At 41.1% G+C, this 15,541-nt stretch overlaps 1 protein-coding gene across 1 annotated transcript; it reads left to right on the plus strand.

Moving 5' to 3' along the window:
- Positions 1-435: 435 nt before the first annotated feature.
- Positions 436-10,987, plus strand: Emc7 (ER membrane protein complex subunit 7). The gene is made up of 5 exons (XM_051144326.1): positions 436-735; positions 4,340-4,459; positions 8,216-8,354; positions 9,721-9,801; positions 10,521-10,987. Exons 1-5 carry the CDS (start codon positions 503-505, stop codon positions 10,671-10,673), a joined length of 726 nt encoding a protein of 241 aa, XP_051000283.1. The 5' UTR covers positions 436-502; the 3' UTR covers positions 10,674-10,987.
- The last annotated feature ends 4,554 nt before the right edge of the window (positions 10,988-15,541 follow it).

Genomic DNA, 15,541 nt, shown 5'->3' on the forward strand with positions numbered 1-15,541 from the left:
AGAGCACTTGGCTTTTGGATGCGTTTCAACTTTTGTTAAGTTTACCGTGTAGGTTGAATGCACAGGTTAAAAACACAACTTGCTCTAAATAATCTTTCACAGAGATCTGTGGTGGAAAGAACTTCAAGAAAAAATGATAAAGTACATCTAACGTGTTAGCTACAGACCAGCACTCAACACTTCAGATCCTCGTCCCCCTCGGTCTCATTATCTTTTATTCCCATGAGATGTTCCGCACCTGCGAATGCCACAGGAACATACATTCTCACGCGCTTCTCGCCACCTTTAAGTCGGATCCCTAGGGCGTTCCGAGCGTCGTTTCTGTGTCCTTTCTCCTGATTGGTGATCTGTCCTAACGTCTCTCCGGGGGCGTGCACAGCTCAGTGCTGGATCCGGCTCACGGTGATGACGACATCGGCCGGCGACGGCAGCGGCCGTCTCAGCGGCCTTGCGGCGGGGGAGGGCTTCCGGGCCGTGGGCCTGACTCCTCAGAGCTGCTGTCATGGCGGGTGCTCTTTGGGGCTTCTTTTCCATCCTGCTTCTGTTACTACCAGGAGATGCCCACAGCTCGGAGATGCCTGGGGCTGCTGCTGAGGGCCTGGGAGGTAGTGGGGTCGGCCTGGGAGACCGTTTCAAGATCGAGGGACGTGCGGTTGTTCCAGGGGTTAAGCCTCAAGACTGGATCTCCGCGGCCCGGGTGCTGGTAGACGGAGAAGAGCACGTCGGCTTTCTTAAGTGAGCATCCTGAGGGCAGCAGGAAAGCCGTTGGGGTGGACGCTGGAAAGGTACCCAGCTAGGGCAGCACGGTGTCAGGAGCGGCAGTGTAGCTGTCACAAACTGAAGGGACCGGTGCCACTAACGTTCTATGCTGGGAGACCTTGGGAGGCAGTCAGCTGCTTCAGCAACGAGGATGGCGGACAGCAGTCCCAGGCTCCCGAAACACTGGGGTCATTTATTTGTAGCCCTATTTTGGCCCCTGTGTGGGTGGATCATACTTGGGCCAGGGGACCCTTCACTGGTCTATTGGGTTCCCCCCTTCCTCCCCCCCCCCCCCCCCCCTCCCCCCCCCCCCCCCCCCGCTCCTTTACGTCTTGTCTAGTTTCTCTGGAACCTTGTTGCTTTCTATATGTCAGTCTTCTCGTAGCTTGGTGTTGTGTAGAAAGATGCTAAACAAGTGGGAATTGTCAAAGCCCCAAGGGCTCTCAGTGATGGCATAGACTGGAAGGCTAATTAATGTACCTGCTTCTAAAATTAACGGGCCCTGAAGTCCCTAATCAAAGAGCGCTCTTTTTTTTTTTTTTTTTTTTTTTTTTGGCCCGAGATAGTGATTATTGTTCTTTTTACACTTGAATTCGTCGAGGGATTTGCAATATCGAAGTCGTCATTTATGTCAGATCAGGGTTTCTCAAGATTCCTTACAAATACTTGTTCTTTCTTGTTCTTAAGAGTTTTGGAATTTATGCTTATATTGGAAGGTGGGATTAATTTTTTTAGCGCTTTAATTTGTCAACAGTCCGTGTTTACCCTTCTCGGTATGAATATGATGTTTTAAATTTTGCCACCAGTATTTGGAGTTGTAACTGTGAACTGAGAGAAAATATTTCTTTGCTGGCTTTATAGACCAACTTGTGACATCTGGAAACCATACATCCTTATGTGGACATTTAAATTTGAATTGCAGATTTCTGTAGATTGTTGAAAATTGAACTCAGATTAATAAATAATGACAAATTGATGACCAATATTTTAATGCTTTGTAGCACTAATGTATTGTTTAAATTTTATCCTAATTAATGACTCAGTAGTAATAAAGTACTATCAAGGTTTAGAAGATAAGGCTTAATTGAGAATTCAACTTCTGCAGTATACAGCACTTTTGAAAACCACTTGTGTTTATTTTGAGACTATTTAAAAACATAATGTTATATGTTGTTATGTAGTATTAGCCTTGCACAGTGAAACATGCCTGTCCTCCCAGCTACTCATGAAGCAGAAGTAGAAGCATCGTAAGTTAAAGGACGTTCCCGGCAACTTAGTTGAGGGGGGAAAGCTGGCGATACAGTTTTGTGGTAGGACTTAGTGTGCAAGAGATGGTGGGTGACTCCCAAGTAGAGATAGATAGATACATAGATAAAATATTTATTGATGAGAATATAAGCTAGATGTTTTCTTTTTAAAAGTTGCAACAGAAAGATAATAGCCCTTAAATGCTTTATAGTAATTTCCCCCTCTTTTTAGAATTATATGACTTGCCTTTAAGAATAAAGCGCAGAGGACTGTAATTTTCATTTAACAGTTATGGGCAATTTTTATGCTACTCATGTGCTCATATTCATATTCAGAAGCTGATTGAGAATTGATGTGACTTTTATGGTGATAGTCTTGTTGGAAGTAGGGTGTCAAATTTGTCTTACAATATTATGAGACTGTATGCTATTTACTTAAAAATGTTTTTTAATGCATGCTTTCACTGTGTGGTTCATCCTCAGACTCATGTCCTCCTGTGTTTACTTCCTGATAGGATTACAGGTGTCTGCTATCATGCCTAGTTTTGCTTTTTCTTTTGGTAATTCTGATTTTATTTATGTTGAATAGTCATCAGTTTATTCCTCCCCTTCCTCCCACCTCAGGAAATCACAAAGTTTTGAAGCTGATAGGGCCCCTCATGAAGCAGAAGATTTTGGGGTGTAATGCACCCACTTATGTCCCAGCTCTTGGGAGAGTGAGACCATCCTGGGTTATATAACAAGACGTTTGTCTCCAAAAACAAAACAGCAGAATATGCACTAAAAGTAGAATAGTTCTCATGGAGTTTAATCAAAAGATTAAAACAGTATAGTCATTGTGGTATAAAGAAACAATCAGATTGTGCAATACCCTGGAGCTTACAGCCTCAACACTATTTATGCAATAATACTCAAAAGCAAAACAAACAAACAAACAAACTATTGCCACTTCTGAGCTAGAAGGAAGAGGAGGAGGAAGGGGCTCCTGAAAACTTAGAAGTGTGGGTGCAGGGTGGTGGTGCTTGCATGGTCCTGAGCAGACCCAGTTAGAGATGGCCTGTCAGTGATGAAGCTGTGGAGGAAATAGTCTAAGGTCATTTTCTGCCCTTGCTGTAGACATGAAAAGATAGAGAGAGCGTCTGGAGGGTGAGATGGTGATATGGCTGTGGCATCTGTCATCTGACTGAGTGTCAGGGTTGATTTGGCTAGACAGATATCTCCTAACTTTCACCATGCCACGTGCATCCCTCCTGAAGCTGCTAGCACCTCCAGAAAACCTCTGAAGGTACATTTGAGAATGAGTCTGGAGGGTAAACATGTCCAGCTAAAGAATACAGTATTTTAATGCTTATATTGTAGATCTGCTTTACCTTAGTATATACTTTCAGTGACAAGAAACACATTTCATCTTAATTTTTAATGTCTTTTTCCCTTGAAATAGCAGTTTTTTATTTTCTAGACAAGTTCATTTTGACTTGCGAGAAGAAATTACTAGCTTTTCGTTGGACAATTTTTTAAAAGTTAGTAAGATTAGAGGAAAGAAAGAAAAGACGGATTTCTTAAATAAATTATCAGTTTCTGTATAACTAGCCAAAAAGTAACTAAACTAAGTGGGACTGCTTATAATAAGTGAAACAATTTACTATTCAAATGTGTTTGTGTAAAAAAGAAAGCCAACAAGTACAAATTAAAGTTAGAATAGAATTCTCTTTTTAATAATAAAATAAATTGAGGGAATTAATAACATTGGGGCCATACTACTTTAATAATACACACTGATAATTTTCCTTCAGTGAAGACAGGGGTGTTACAGCCTCTGTACCTGCAGAAGGATCTCTGCTACTCTGGCATAGGTGCATCTGTCTTCAGAAACTGTTCAAGTTCTGGAACATAAGGTGTAGGACCAACTTTTGCCAATTTTTATTTATTTGGGAAGAGGGCCAGAAACTATGTAGCCCAAGCCTGCCATGAATTCACTATGTAGTTCAGTCTGGCTTCAAACTGGCAATGATCCTCCTACCTTACTCTCTTGAGTTTTATGGTTACTGGAGTAAGTCACCATACCTGTGTTTACTGTTTTGGTTAGCTGATTCCAATTGTTTGCATGCTTGTTTATTTGAGACATGGTTATCTGCTGTAGTCCAAGCTATGCTGAAACTTACTATGTAGCCTAGACTGGCCTCAAACCCATGGGGATCCTCCTGCTTAAGCCTCCCTAGTGCTTTGGGTTTTCTTCTGATATTTTTTAGAACTAGTGGGAAATAAGTGCTTTCAAACAGGGAAAGACTAAGGTGATGATGAGAAGTAAATAAGTATGACTTTCCTTTTTCCAGGACAGATGGGAGCTTTGTGGTCCATGATATTCCCTCTGGCTCTTATGTAGTGGAAGTTATTTCTCCAGCATATAAGTTTGACCCTGTCCGAGTTGATATCACTTCAAAAGGAAAAATGAGGTGAGGATACCTGCTTTATTTTTACTAAGGTCTAGTCTATTTAGTTGCTGTGTGTTAGTTTTGGGATTTATAGTAAAAGTTCTTATTTAAACCAGTTACCTTTCTTTCTTTCTTTCTTTCTTTCTTTCTTTCTTTCTTTCTTTCTTTCTTTCTTTTTTTAAGACAGGGTTTCTCTGCATAGCCCTGGCTGTCCTGGACTCACTTTGTAGACCAGGCTGGCCTCGAACTTACAGAGATCTGCCAGCCTCTGCCTCCCAGAGTGCTGGGATTACAGGTGTGCACCACGATGCCCAGTTCCCACAGTTACTACTTAAAGCATTTAATTTAGAGGGCTGGAGAGATGGCTCAGAGGTTAAGAACACTGGCTGCTCTTCCACAAGTCCTGAGTTCAATTCCCAGCAACCACATGGTGGCTCACAACCATCTATAATGTGATCTGATCCTCTCTTCTCCGTGTGCATCAGATCTTAACAATCTTAAACAAACCAAAAAACCAAATCATTTCATCTACCCTTGTTTGTAATCTGAGCATTGATACTGTGATGTTGAATTTTTTCCTTCTGGATGAATGTTCCTAATATGATAAGCTTCTACTATAATTGTATAGAGTAAAGGCAAGATTACTTACTATAGAGGAAAAGGACTGTGAAAGTTATGATTGAAATATGACTTTTAAAAATAACACTCATGGCTTTTCATTGGAATATTTTGATAATCCCTCTATTTACTACAAAGTTGAGTTTTTATAGCTTCTTTATACACTACAAATCTCAGTAGACGGATTATCAGATTAACTTGTAGAGTTTATATCAACATGAGGATCTTAATAAAATAGAGGGGCCTGTGAGATGTCAAGACGGTAAACGTACATGTCGCGAAGCCTAATTGTCAGAGTTTGATATCTGGGACCCACATGATAGAAGGAGAGATGAACTCCTGTAAGCTGTTCTCGTAACCTGCACAAGTGCACTGTTGCACCTCTGTGCTCACACACATACACACAAGCACACACTAAATAAGTGAAAATGTGTAACCTGGGATATAAATTTATAACTTCTCACAAGTCTAGGAACTTCCAAGCTGAAGACTGAGGTTGATCCTTGGTTAGTATAACTGGAATAGTGGCACATAGAAATGCTGATTTTTCTCTGGAAGGTGAAGCCCCTATTACCTACTTAAGTTCAGAAAAACGTTTCTATTTGCTGGTATTACTTTAAAAATTCAGAGTAAATAAGGCCTACTTTTCCTAGAAAGTTCCCAAGGAAACAGTGTATGTTGAGCCACCCATGAAACAGACCTCTAGGTACTAGATAGTCCAGGTGCTGGATATGGGCTAAAATAGTTTAAAAGTATATTTAAAGTGATTAAAGAAAATAAAGACTTGATATCTGTTTTTCTCGTTGTAAAAGTTACTACATATAAGTTTGTAACCTTTGTCTTAATTAAAATGTTAGTCTTTATAGGATTAAAAAAAATAAAATTTCCTACTAAGACAGTTGATATGTCACAGTAGGCAGTGACACTTGGAAAAGGACAAGATAAGACTAGTACCATAACTTCAGGCACTGAGATGGCAAGATCCACAGATTGTAGCAACTGGAGACAAAGGAAAATAACTCACCCAAGCTACAACACAAAGACATAGACAATGACAGCAATGCAAAAAAACAAGTGCTAGGATATAGCTCAGTGACGCAGTACTTGTCTTCCATACTCAGAGTCCTGGGTTTGAGCCTAGTATTTTATTTTATTTTTTGAGACAGTGTCTTACTATGTAGTCCTGACTAACATGGAACTTACTGTGTATTTCTAGCTGTCTTCAAACTCATGTAGATCCAGCTGCTTCTGCCTCCACTGGAGTCAAGAGTGCTGGGGTTTAAGGCATGTGTCACCACTCCCAGCTGAAAATTTTGATTTTTTAAAAATTTCTTATTTATTTTTTTTTACTTACACATTTATTTTATTACACATATACAAAATAAACTACATAGAGCAAGAAAAACCATGAAACAATCAGGAATTATATTAATGTTACATTCATAGTGTTTTGGCTATTTGTATTTGGTAATCTTGGAGAAAACATTTTCCTATCTTGGTGAGTCTAAAATTCTGAATGTAAATCAATATCTATCTTATCTCTATCAACTTAAAACATATATCTAGACCTAAAAACATCTCAACCCCTAAACAGCTAAGCTTAATTGTGAAAGTAACCTATTTTGTTTTCAACCCCATCAAAGACTTGAGAAGGAGTAAAATTAATTACCCGAGTAAACAGGAAGTGCAGGTTAGCAGCTTCCAAATGGGGGGAAAAATGACAGACAGTTTGCTGCCTAACAGTCACCCAAAACTCTCTACCATGTTGGAGCATCATCTTCAGCCTTCTGGCCCAACATATCTGACAGACATATTTGTGAGGCAGGAACTATCAAGGACTCACCCTGTCTTGGCAGAGTTTGGCCGTCAACTTTACCCGCATCCAAGCTTGACTATTTTTAGGCAGAATCCCGTCAGTGGTCAAAATGAGGATATTTTGCCCATTGCCTGGTTTGCCTCTGGCTTTTTTGAATCATATATTTTTCCTGCAAAATAGCCTTAAAAATTGGATTTATCCAGAAATGTATATCTAATACCGTCAAAAATATATAAGCTAATACTTTTGTGTGTCTATAGTAAAATAAATTCATCAGTACACGTAATGAAAGGACTTTAAAAAAGAATAAGGGGGGGTTGTTTTTTGTTTTGTTTTAGTTTTAGTTTTTTGGAGGTGTGTGTGTGATGTGTGTGTGGTTTTTTTGTTTTTGTTTTTGTTTTTGTTTTTGAGACGATGCCTCCTGAAGCCCAGGCAAGCCTGCAGCCTCATATGTAGCTGAGTCTGACCTTGATCTCTAACCCTTCTGCCTCTGCTTCCCAAGGCTAGGATTACAGAGATTTGCTACCACACCTAGATTTAAAATAATGGTTGATATAAAAAGAAGATAAGGAGTTATATGGATCTGCAAGTAGAGGAAATGATAGCGCTAGAAGACCCCAAATCTAGTTCCTGTGTACCTTGATGAGTGCTTTTGGCAGACAACTTGACCGGACTTTCAAGATCAAAAGTTTAGATGTGGAGTTGGATAGCTCAGCATTTAAGAACCCCTGGGTGTTCTTGCAGAGAACCTGGTTTCAATTCCCAGCATCCACATGGCAGCTCCCAGTCATCTCTAACTCCAGTTCCAGCATATCCAAGCCCTCTTCTAGTAACCTTGGACATTGAATACTCATGGTGTACAGACATACACGAAGGCAAAACACTCATAACATTAAAACAAATAATTTATTTTTATTTTTTTGGTTTTTTTTGAGACAGGGTTTTTCTGTGTAGCCTTGGCTGTCCTGGACTCACTTTCCAGACCAGGCTGGCCTTGAACTCACAGTGATCTGCCTGCCTCTGCCTCCTGACTACTGGGATTAAAAGTGTGCACTATCCTGCCCAGCCCATAAATAAATAATTTTTAAAAGATTATTTTTAAAAAAATTGTATACTAAAGTTCTTTGAAAAAACTGAAGTAAGTCTAAGGCATTGCTAACATAAGCAATTCCTAGCCTTGCTTTCTGTTTGTTTTGCTTTGTTTGTGCATATGCTTTCTTTTCAGTAGCCTGGGATCCAACCCAGGACCTCGCACATGCTGGACAAACGTCCTGCTATTGAGCTCTTGCTCAGACCCTAGTGATGTTTCTCATAGAATCCACTTTCTCCTGTTTCCTTATCAGAGCAAGATACGTGAATTACATCAAAACATCAGAGGTGGTCAGATTACCCTATCCTCTCCAGATGAAATCTTCAGGTCCACCTTCTTACTTTATTAAGAGGGAATCGTGGGGCTGGACAGACTTTCTGATGAACCCAATGGTATGTGTAGAGCATTTTATTAAGCCCTAGTTTGCTTCTAACAGCTGAAAACTTTAAGCTCCTGTGAGAGGGAAGGGTAAAACTGGGAAAATTGTGTCTTTGGGACAGATAATGAAAGGAATGAGAATCCTGCTGTGTATTTCATAAGTGTGCAACTGAAATAAATACTGAAGAAGATATCAGATTTCATGAAATATAAGATAGAATGAGAGTATTCATTCACCTATACATTCTACCTATTTATATATTAGCCCACTGAAAATATGCTGTCATTTATTAACCAGCCCATGTTGATGGCACATGTAATGCTTTATTATTGTTTGAGAAAGGCCTTATGAACCTCAGGCTGGCCTTGAGCTTGCTGTATAGCTGTGGGTGACTGAACTTCTCCTGCCTCTGCTTCCCAAGTGCTAGGACTACAGGGGTACAATGCCATGCTTGCTTGTTTTATGAGGTGCTGGGGATCAAACCCATGTTCTCCTGAATGCTAAGCAAGCACTCTACCAAATGAGCTATGTCCCTAGCCCTGTAGTAGGGCCTTCCTTTTAAAACCTGTAGTGAACAGAGTCTTGGAGTATGTTAAGTAGTTAATAAAAGTCCTGAAACTGCTGTTGTCAGCCTACTAGTAAAATACCAATGAATTCATTCTTTAGAAACAAAACTGACCTTTTGAAAATCTGTTTTTAAAAGTTGAATTATCTTAGGAGTCTCCAAACTTGGATTAGGTTCCTTACTGATAACTGTTGAGGTCATAAGTAGTACCGTTTGGGGGTAAATTTCTAGTAAGGGGTAAATGGTAAATTAGTGCCTAGAGTTTATTTTCAGACTAAAAGGGCAGGAGGGCAGCTGAGAAGAGAAACGTTAGCCGTGAGACTCCACAATTTTCATCTTCGGTGTCCTCATTTCTGAAATTGCACAGAAGTGTGTCGAGTGCTAGAGGATTCTAGGTCATCCTCAGAATGAATGTGCTCAGGTAGTTGCCCTGCCCTGCACTGCGACCTCTGGGGCATGGAACTAATAAGAGCAGGGATGCAGCACTCAGGAAGCAGCACAGCCGTCAGTACTGAGCAGCCGCTGGAATCAAAACCCCGGGGCCAGCTTGCAGGAAGAGAACAGCAGACAGCTCCATTTGGAGATTATTTGTGTTAAAACAAGACAGGAGGTGTGTGGAGAAGTGTGATGTCAGTGAAGCCCAGGCTCATAGGAGCAAGACGCATTCAGTCACAGATGCTCGCAGCAGTTGCACAGCTGGAAAGTACATTCTATCCTGTGCACACACTCGAGCCTTCTCACTAGTTATTAAAAACAGGTTTTATTTCATAAGCTAAAGTGCAAGAAAAAGTTTCAATTTTTTTTTCTTCTGCAGGTTATGATGATGGTTCTTCCATTATTGATATTTGTGCTTCTGCCTAAAGTAGTCAACACAAGTGATCCTGACATGAGACGGGTAAGCTGAGTGCCCAGCTAGGGACTTTTGAGTCATTCTGTGTCTTTTTTTAAATAGCATTCTGAACTTGTGTGTATGTGTACTTGGATGGTGTGTGTGTGTGTGTGTGTGTGTGTGTGTCCATGCTCATAAGCACTGGAGAGTAAAGCCATGACCTTGTGCATTCTGGTAAGTGCTCTGCCACTGAAACAGCAACATCCCTAGTGCAGGTTTTTAAATCTAGTTTGTGATAGAATCGCAGTAAGTTATTAAAGCTGACCTTAAACATCAGTCCTTCTGCCTCAGCTTCCCGTGCCGTCATTGGTATCATTCTGTTTCACTGCAGCTGTGTAGCTGTGGCTTAAATATTTTCAGCTTTATCCTAGTTCCCATGGCAAATTCTTCTAAGAGTTTATATAAATGCAGTATTATGTTTCCTGTGTTCAATTAGCCATTTCCATTGGATAAGGTGAATTCACTCTGTTGTCTTGGTAAATGCTAATGTCTTTTCATGTAGCTGAAGCACTACACTTAGCTTCTTTGTGTGCCTTACTTGTTACAAAGATGCAATACATAATAACCCTAATATGCCTAATCTAGATATTTTGATTCTTTAATATATTTTTGCTTAGTAACACTCTGTTGCGAGTACTTACTCGATTTATATGTTCATACATGCAAATGATTCAGTACGCGCAGCAGGGAGCACCTCTCATATCTGATGCTTTCTCTCCCTGCAGGAGATGGAGCAGTCAATGAACATGTTGAATTCCAACCATGAATTGCCCGATGTCTCTGAATTCATGACAAGACTCTTCTCTTCAAAATCCTCTGGCAAATCTAGTAGTGGCAGCAGTAAAACAGGCAAAAGTGGGGCTGGCAAAAGGAGGTAGTCAGGCCCACAGCTGCTATTGCACAAACTTGGCACACCAGGTGGCATCCACATTTGATGGGAAACCGTGTGAAGCGACTACTGTAAACCAAGTCATCCCGAAAGTTGATCTCGTACAACTGTTGTCTATGTTAATTTCTTAACACATGTTTTGTACTTGGTACACAAGAAAACCCAGCTTTCATCCTTTGTCTGTATGAGGTCAATATTAATGTCACTGAATTAATTACAGTGTCCTATAGAAAATGACATTAATAAATTATATGAAGTACTATACATTATGTATATTAAAGAAGTCTTAATCCAGAGATAAAATTATCTTCTGTCATTCTTCACTACTTTCCTTTTTCCTGACAGTTTTCTCTTTTCATTATCTGAGCGTCACTTTTAAAAAGAAGTGCTTGGTGCTTTGGGAGTAGCATGAACTGTATTTTTTATGTATGTGGCCACACATTTCAAAGTTTCCATCCCAGGATAGGTGTTCAGGCTCACACTTAGAATCTTGGCACTGAAATGGCTGCTGCAGAAGGATTGCCTTGAGATTGAGGCCTTATGGAGCAAGGCTATTTCTCAAAACAAAACACAGTGAACATTCCCTGATTGTGACGTGGCATGGCATGCTCCTGATGCAGTTGTCATTTTACTGTAACACTTAGTTTTACAGTGTGGACATGTGGGTCAGCACAGAGCCTACCACAAAAGTTCTAGTTTCCATCTTTAGTATTCATTTCACAAGTACTGTCTGTCTGCTGTGTGCTGCGGTCTGTACTAGAACACAGAGACCGATCATACCCGAGCACCCGTCTCAGTAAGGCTGCATAGGCAGGAGACAGCTCTGAGCAAAGACTGGCCGGGGAAAGCAGCCCAGTGAGAAGCAAAGCTCCTGGCCTAAGGATGGGAAACGAACCTTAGTGTCCTACAGGGACAAGACTCAAGTGGTTTTTAAGTCTCTCTTCTTTACAGTCTTAGAGTTCTTTTTAGAGTGTGACAGCATAAGAACATGGCAATGTTTCAGTTTGGCGAACTAAATTTACTTCAGTATGTCACAAAAGTTGTTACAACTTTTCCTTATGGGTTTTTTTTTTTTTTTAATTGGTTCTTTGTGAATTTCACATCATGTACCCCAGTCTTACTTATCTCCCCTCCCATTGTACCCTCCATCTACCATTGCCACCTTCTCCCCAACAACAACAACAAAATCTCATGGAAGCTGTAGTGTGTCACAGTGTGTCCCACAGTATATCCTTTTGTGGACCCTTCTTTGCTTGCAAGTGTTCGTTACAATGACTCATTGATCTGGTACCAGGCTCTGGCTTCTTTACTCTATCAATATTAGAACCTCACTGGTATGCCTCTCAAATATCCTGTTGTTGCTCTGTGTCATGCAGATCCTGTAGTTTTGGATCTGTAGGACCAGCCCCTTTATATATTCTACCAGCTTATTTATTTATTTAAAGACAGGGTTTCTCTGTGTAGCCTTGGTTGTCCTGGACTCACTTTATGGCCTCAAACTCATAGCAATCCACCTGCCTCTGCCTCCCAAGTGCTGGGATTAAAGGCATGTGACACCACGCCCGTCCCTACCAGTTTATTGATGAGTTAGATGTTGAGATGGGCCAATTCAAAGCCCTGAATCTGGCTTTGAAAAGTGTCTGCAGATCATCCCTCCAGCTCTCCTGCTCTCAGGACACCATCGGGGCCAAATCTCTCTGGTGTGAGCAAACGGGAGGGGAGGGGATCTCTCCTTTGCTGACACCACCGAACAACAGACCAGAGGCAGTGCTGGCTCTCCCATGCTCACACCTTTGGGATTGTCTTACCTGCAACCCCCATATCCAGGGTCAGCTCTGCTGTGTCTACTGTAGACTACAGCTACCTCAGGTCCTCACTGTGGGAGTCATATATGGCCTGGCCTTGCAGATAGCACAGGGCTTACCTAGGCTAGTAGCCACTTCCATTCCCAGCCTTCTGGGCAGAAAATAGGTTATACATCTTTGCCCTTGAAAAGACAGTCCTGAATATTTAACATTTCTGGCTTCCCTAGTGCTATCTGTGAGAACAAGAACCATTGTGTTCCCAACAGAATTGAGTTATCAAAGAGAAAAGTAAGATATATCAAAAAAAAAAAAAAAAAAAAAAAAAAAAAAAAAAAGAACGAGAAGAAAGAAAGAAATATTTCAACATGGTGTCTTGACATATAACATGCGAAGTAGGAACCAAGTGTGGGACAAGAAAAAGCTGGGGTAGCAGCTCAATTGGTAGAGTGCTTATGTGGCATGATAAAACCCTGTGTTCAGTCCTCAGCACCATGTAAAACGAGTGTGGGGGTGTGCACAAGTAATTCTTCCAGGTGGGAGGGGGAGGCAGGAAGTTCAGACGTTCAGAGTCATCCTCAGATACATAGAGTTTGAGATTAATCTGAGCTAGAGATTCTCTGGGTTTTGCTTGTCAGGCTGTTGATGAGAACTTGGTGACTGTTGTAGGCCACATGCATCTCGTCACTCTCCACTTGTCCTTTCTTCTACCCTTTGCATCCAGGCCCAGAGTCTGCTGATAGCTTTCTTTCCGTGCCAAAGAACAGTGAGAAAGAGACGTAGAGAAGGGAAATATTTGTGTCTGGGGAGGAGCAGAGCCCCCAGCCACCATCAGAGTGATTTTCTTTGAACTATTGGTTGTTTCATCCATCATTCTGTTTGTCTATATCCCTGAAGAATAGAGGACAATATCCATTTCCTGCTGCACCCTAAGCTCATTGCATAGATTAATAATTATTTGCTGAGCTGGGCGCAATGTTGCATACCTGTAGTCCCAGCACTCAGCAAGGCAGAGGCAGGCGGATCTCGGTGAGTTTGAGGCCAGCCTGGTCTGCAAAGTGAGGGAGCGCAGGACAGCCAAGGCTGCACAGAGAAATCTTGTCTCAAAAAAAACAAAACAAGCCAAGCCAAAAAACTATGTGCTGAGCAAATGAACAACCAAGTATAGGATGATCAGGTTGTTTGGATGATGACTCTTGAATCTGAAGCACAGTGAAAAAAAGATGAGTTCTCAAGAACGGTAATCCTCTTATCCTCTAAGAGGTACTGGTTATATCTAACAGAGATAGAAAAGGACAGACGCAGTCCCTTTCTGATCTATATTTGGCTAGGAGCAGGAGCTTTCTGTGTCACTTGAGGCCTTAGGATTTCTTCTTTGAAGAGTCGTCTAAGTGGCTAGATATTTTCTATTCAAGGACTGCCAAATAATACTTAACTGTGCTGTGAGTTCAAACAAAACATGTGTGGTGGTGTGGGTGCAGGGGACCCAAACTTTATACACTGCTAATGGGAATATAAATTCATCCAGGCATTGTGCAAGTCAGTGTGGAGGTTCCTCAAAAGACTGAAAATAAAACTGACATATGATTCATCTTCTGTGCATATACCCGAAGGAATCAAAGTCAGCACCCAATGGAGATACCCCACCCCCATGTTTATCGTCGCACTATTCACATCAACCAAGTTCTGCAATCAGTGGAGGTGTCCAAAGATAGATGAATGGATAAGGAAAAAATGCTATATATTCACAGTGACGTCTAATCAGCCATCAAGATGAACAAAATCATGTGGTAGGCAGGAGAATGGATCAAACTAGAGATTGTCGTGTTTAGAAAAATAAGCCAGACTCAGAAAAAAAAAAGTTCATATCTTCTCTCATGTACAGAAGCTATATTAAAATAAAAAGACAGGGAAGGTAGAAGTGGGACTATTTGAGAGGTGAAAGGACCAGAAAGAAGGGGACAGGAGCACCTGTTGGAGTGGGTATGAGTAAAGTACACTATATGCTTTATGAAAAATCACAAAGCATACTGTTGTATACATTTGATACCTGAAAACAATGTCAAAGTTAATTATTGTCTCATAAAATATAATGAATGTGAAACAAAACTGTATAAGTTAGTGTGTATGTGTGTGCATGTTTAGGCCAGAAACTGACATGTAGTTTCTTTTTCAATCACTCTTCATCTTACTTTTTAAGTTTTTTCCTGAGACAGGGTTTCTCTGTGTAGCCTTGGCTGCCTTGGACTTGCTTTGTAGACCAGGCTGGCCTCGAACTCACAGAGATCTGCCTGCCTCTGCCTCCCTGAGTGCTGAGATATAGGTCTGTGCCACGGCACCTTGCTCACCTTACTTTTTGAGACAGGGTTTCTCACTGAATTTGGAGCTTGCCAGTTTGGCTAGACTGGCTGGCCAGCAAGCCCCAGAAGTCCTCTTGTTTTCATCTCCTCAGTTCTGGGATTATTGGTGCACACTGGCTTCTTAGTGGGTGCTGGTGATCTAAATTTAGGTCTTCAGGCTTTTTGCGGGGTTGTGTTTTGCTTGCATGCATGTCTGTGCACCAATAGTGCATCCAAAGAGGCCAGAAGAGGGCATCAGATCTCCCGAAACTGGATTTACAGATAGTTTTAAGCCACCATGTGGCTACTGGGAATAGACCCTGGATCCTCTGGAAGTGCAAAGTGCTCTTCATGGCTGTGCCATCTCTTCAGACAGTTAGCATCATTCTTTTGAGGTAAAGACTTCAATTTTTCTTACTCTCCTGACTAGGCCTTACTTCTTGGATATCAAAGGTCCCATCAGAGCACTGTCCATCCTGGGTTTCCAAGGAGAAGAGTGGTACTGAGAATACCAGTGGAATTCTGATTAGTCTTTTCCACTGTTGTTTTTCAGCTTGTGGTGTTTTCCATTGCAATCTATTGGCCTATTGTTAGTGTATCATCATCAATAGCTTGGTGGATTTTGACCAAAGGTAACTTTGTCCATCTTTAGATACATGAGGACCACTAAAAATGATACCAATTCCCATCTTGTGATATTTAGAATAAGTGAATGT

Source organism: Acomys russatus, chromosome 4 (assembly GCF_903995435.1).
Source record: "Acomys russatus chromosome 4, mAcoRus1.1, whole genome shotgun sequence".
NCBI classification, from domain to species: Eukaryota; Metazoa; Chordata; class Mammalia; order Rodentia; family Muridae; genus Acomys; species Acomys russatus.

Bases quoted from the DNA above. Each gene is read 5' to 3' on its own strand.
- Emc7 (XM_051144326.1), top strand. From the start codon at position 503: ATGGCGGGTGCTCTTTGGGGCTTCTTTTCCATCCTGCTTCTGTTACTA. The intron at 4,460-8,215 runs GTGAGGATACCT...TTTCCTTATCAG, and splicing joins ACTTCAAAAGGAAAAATGAG to AGCAAGATACGTGAATTACA. The intron at 8,355-9,720 runs GTATGTGTAGAG...TTTCTTCTGCAG, and splicing joins ACTTTCTGATGAACCCAATG to GTTATGATGATGGTTCTTCC.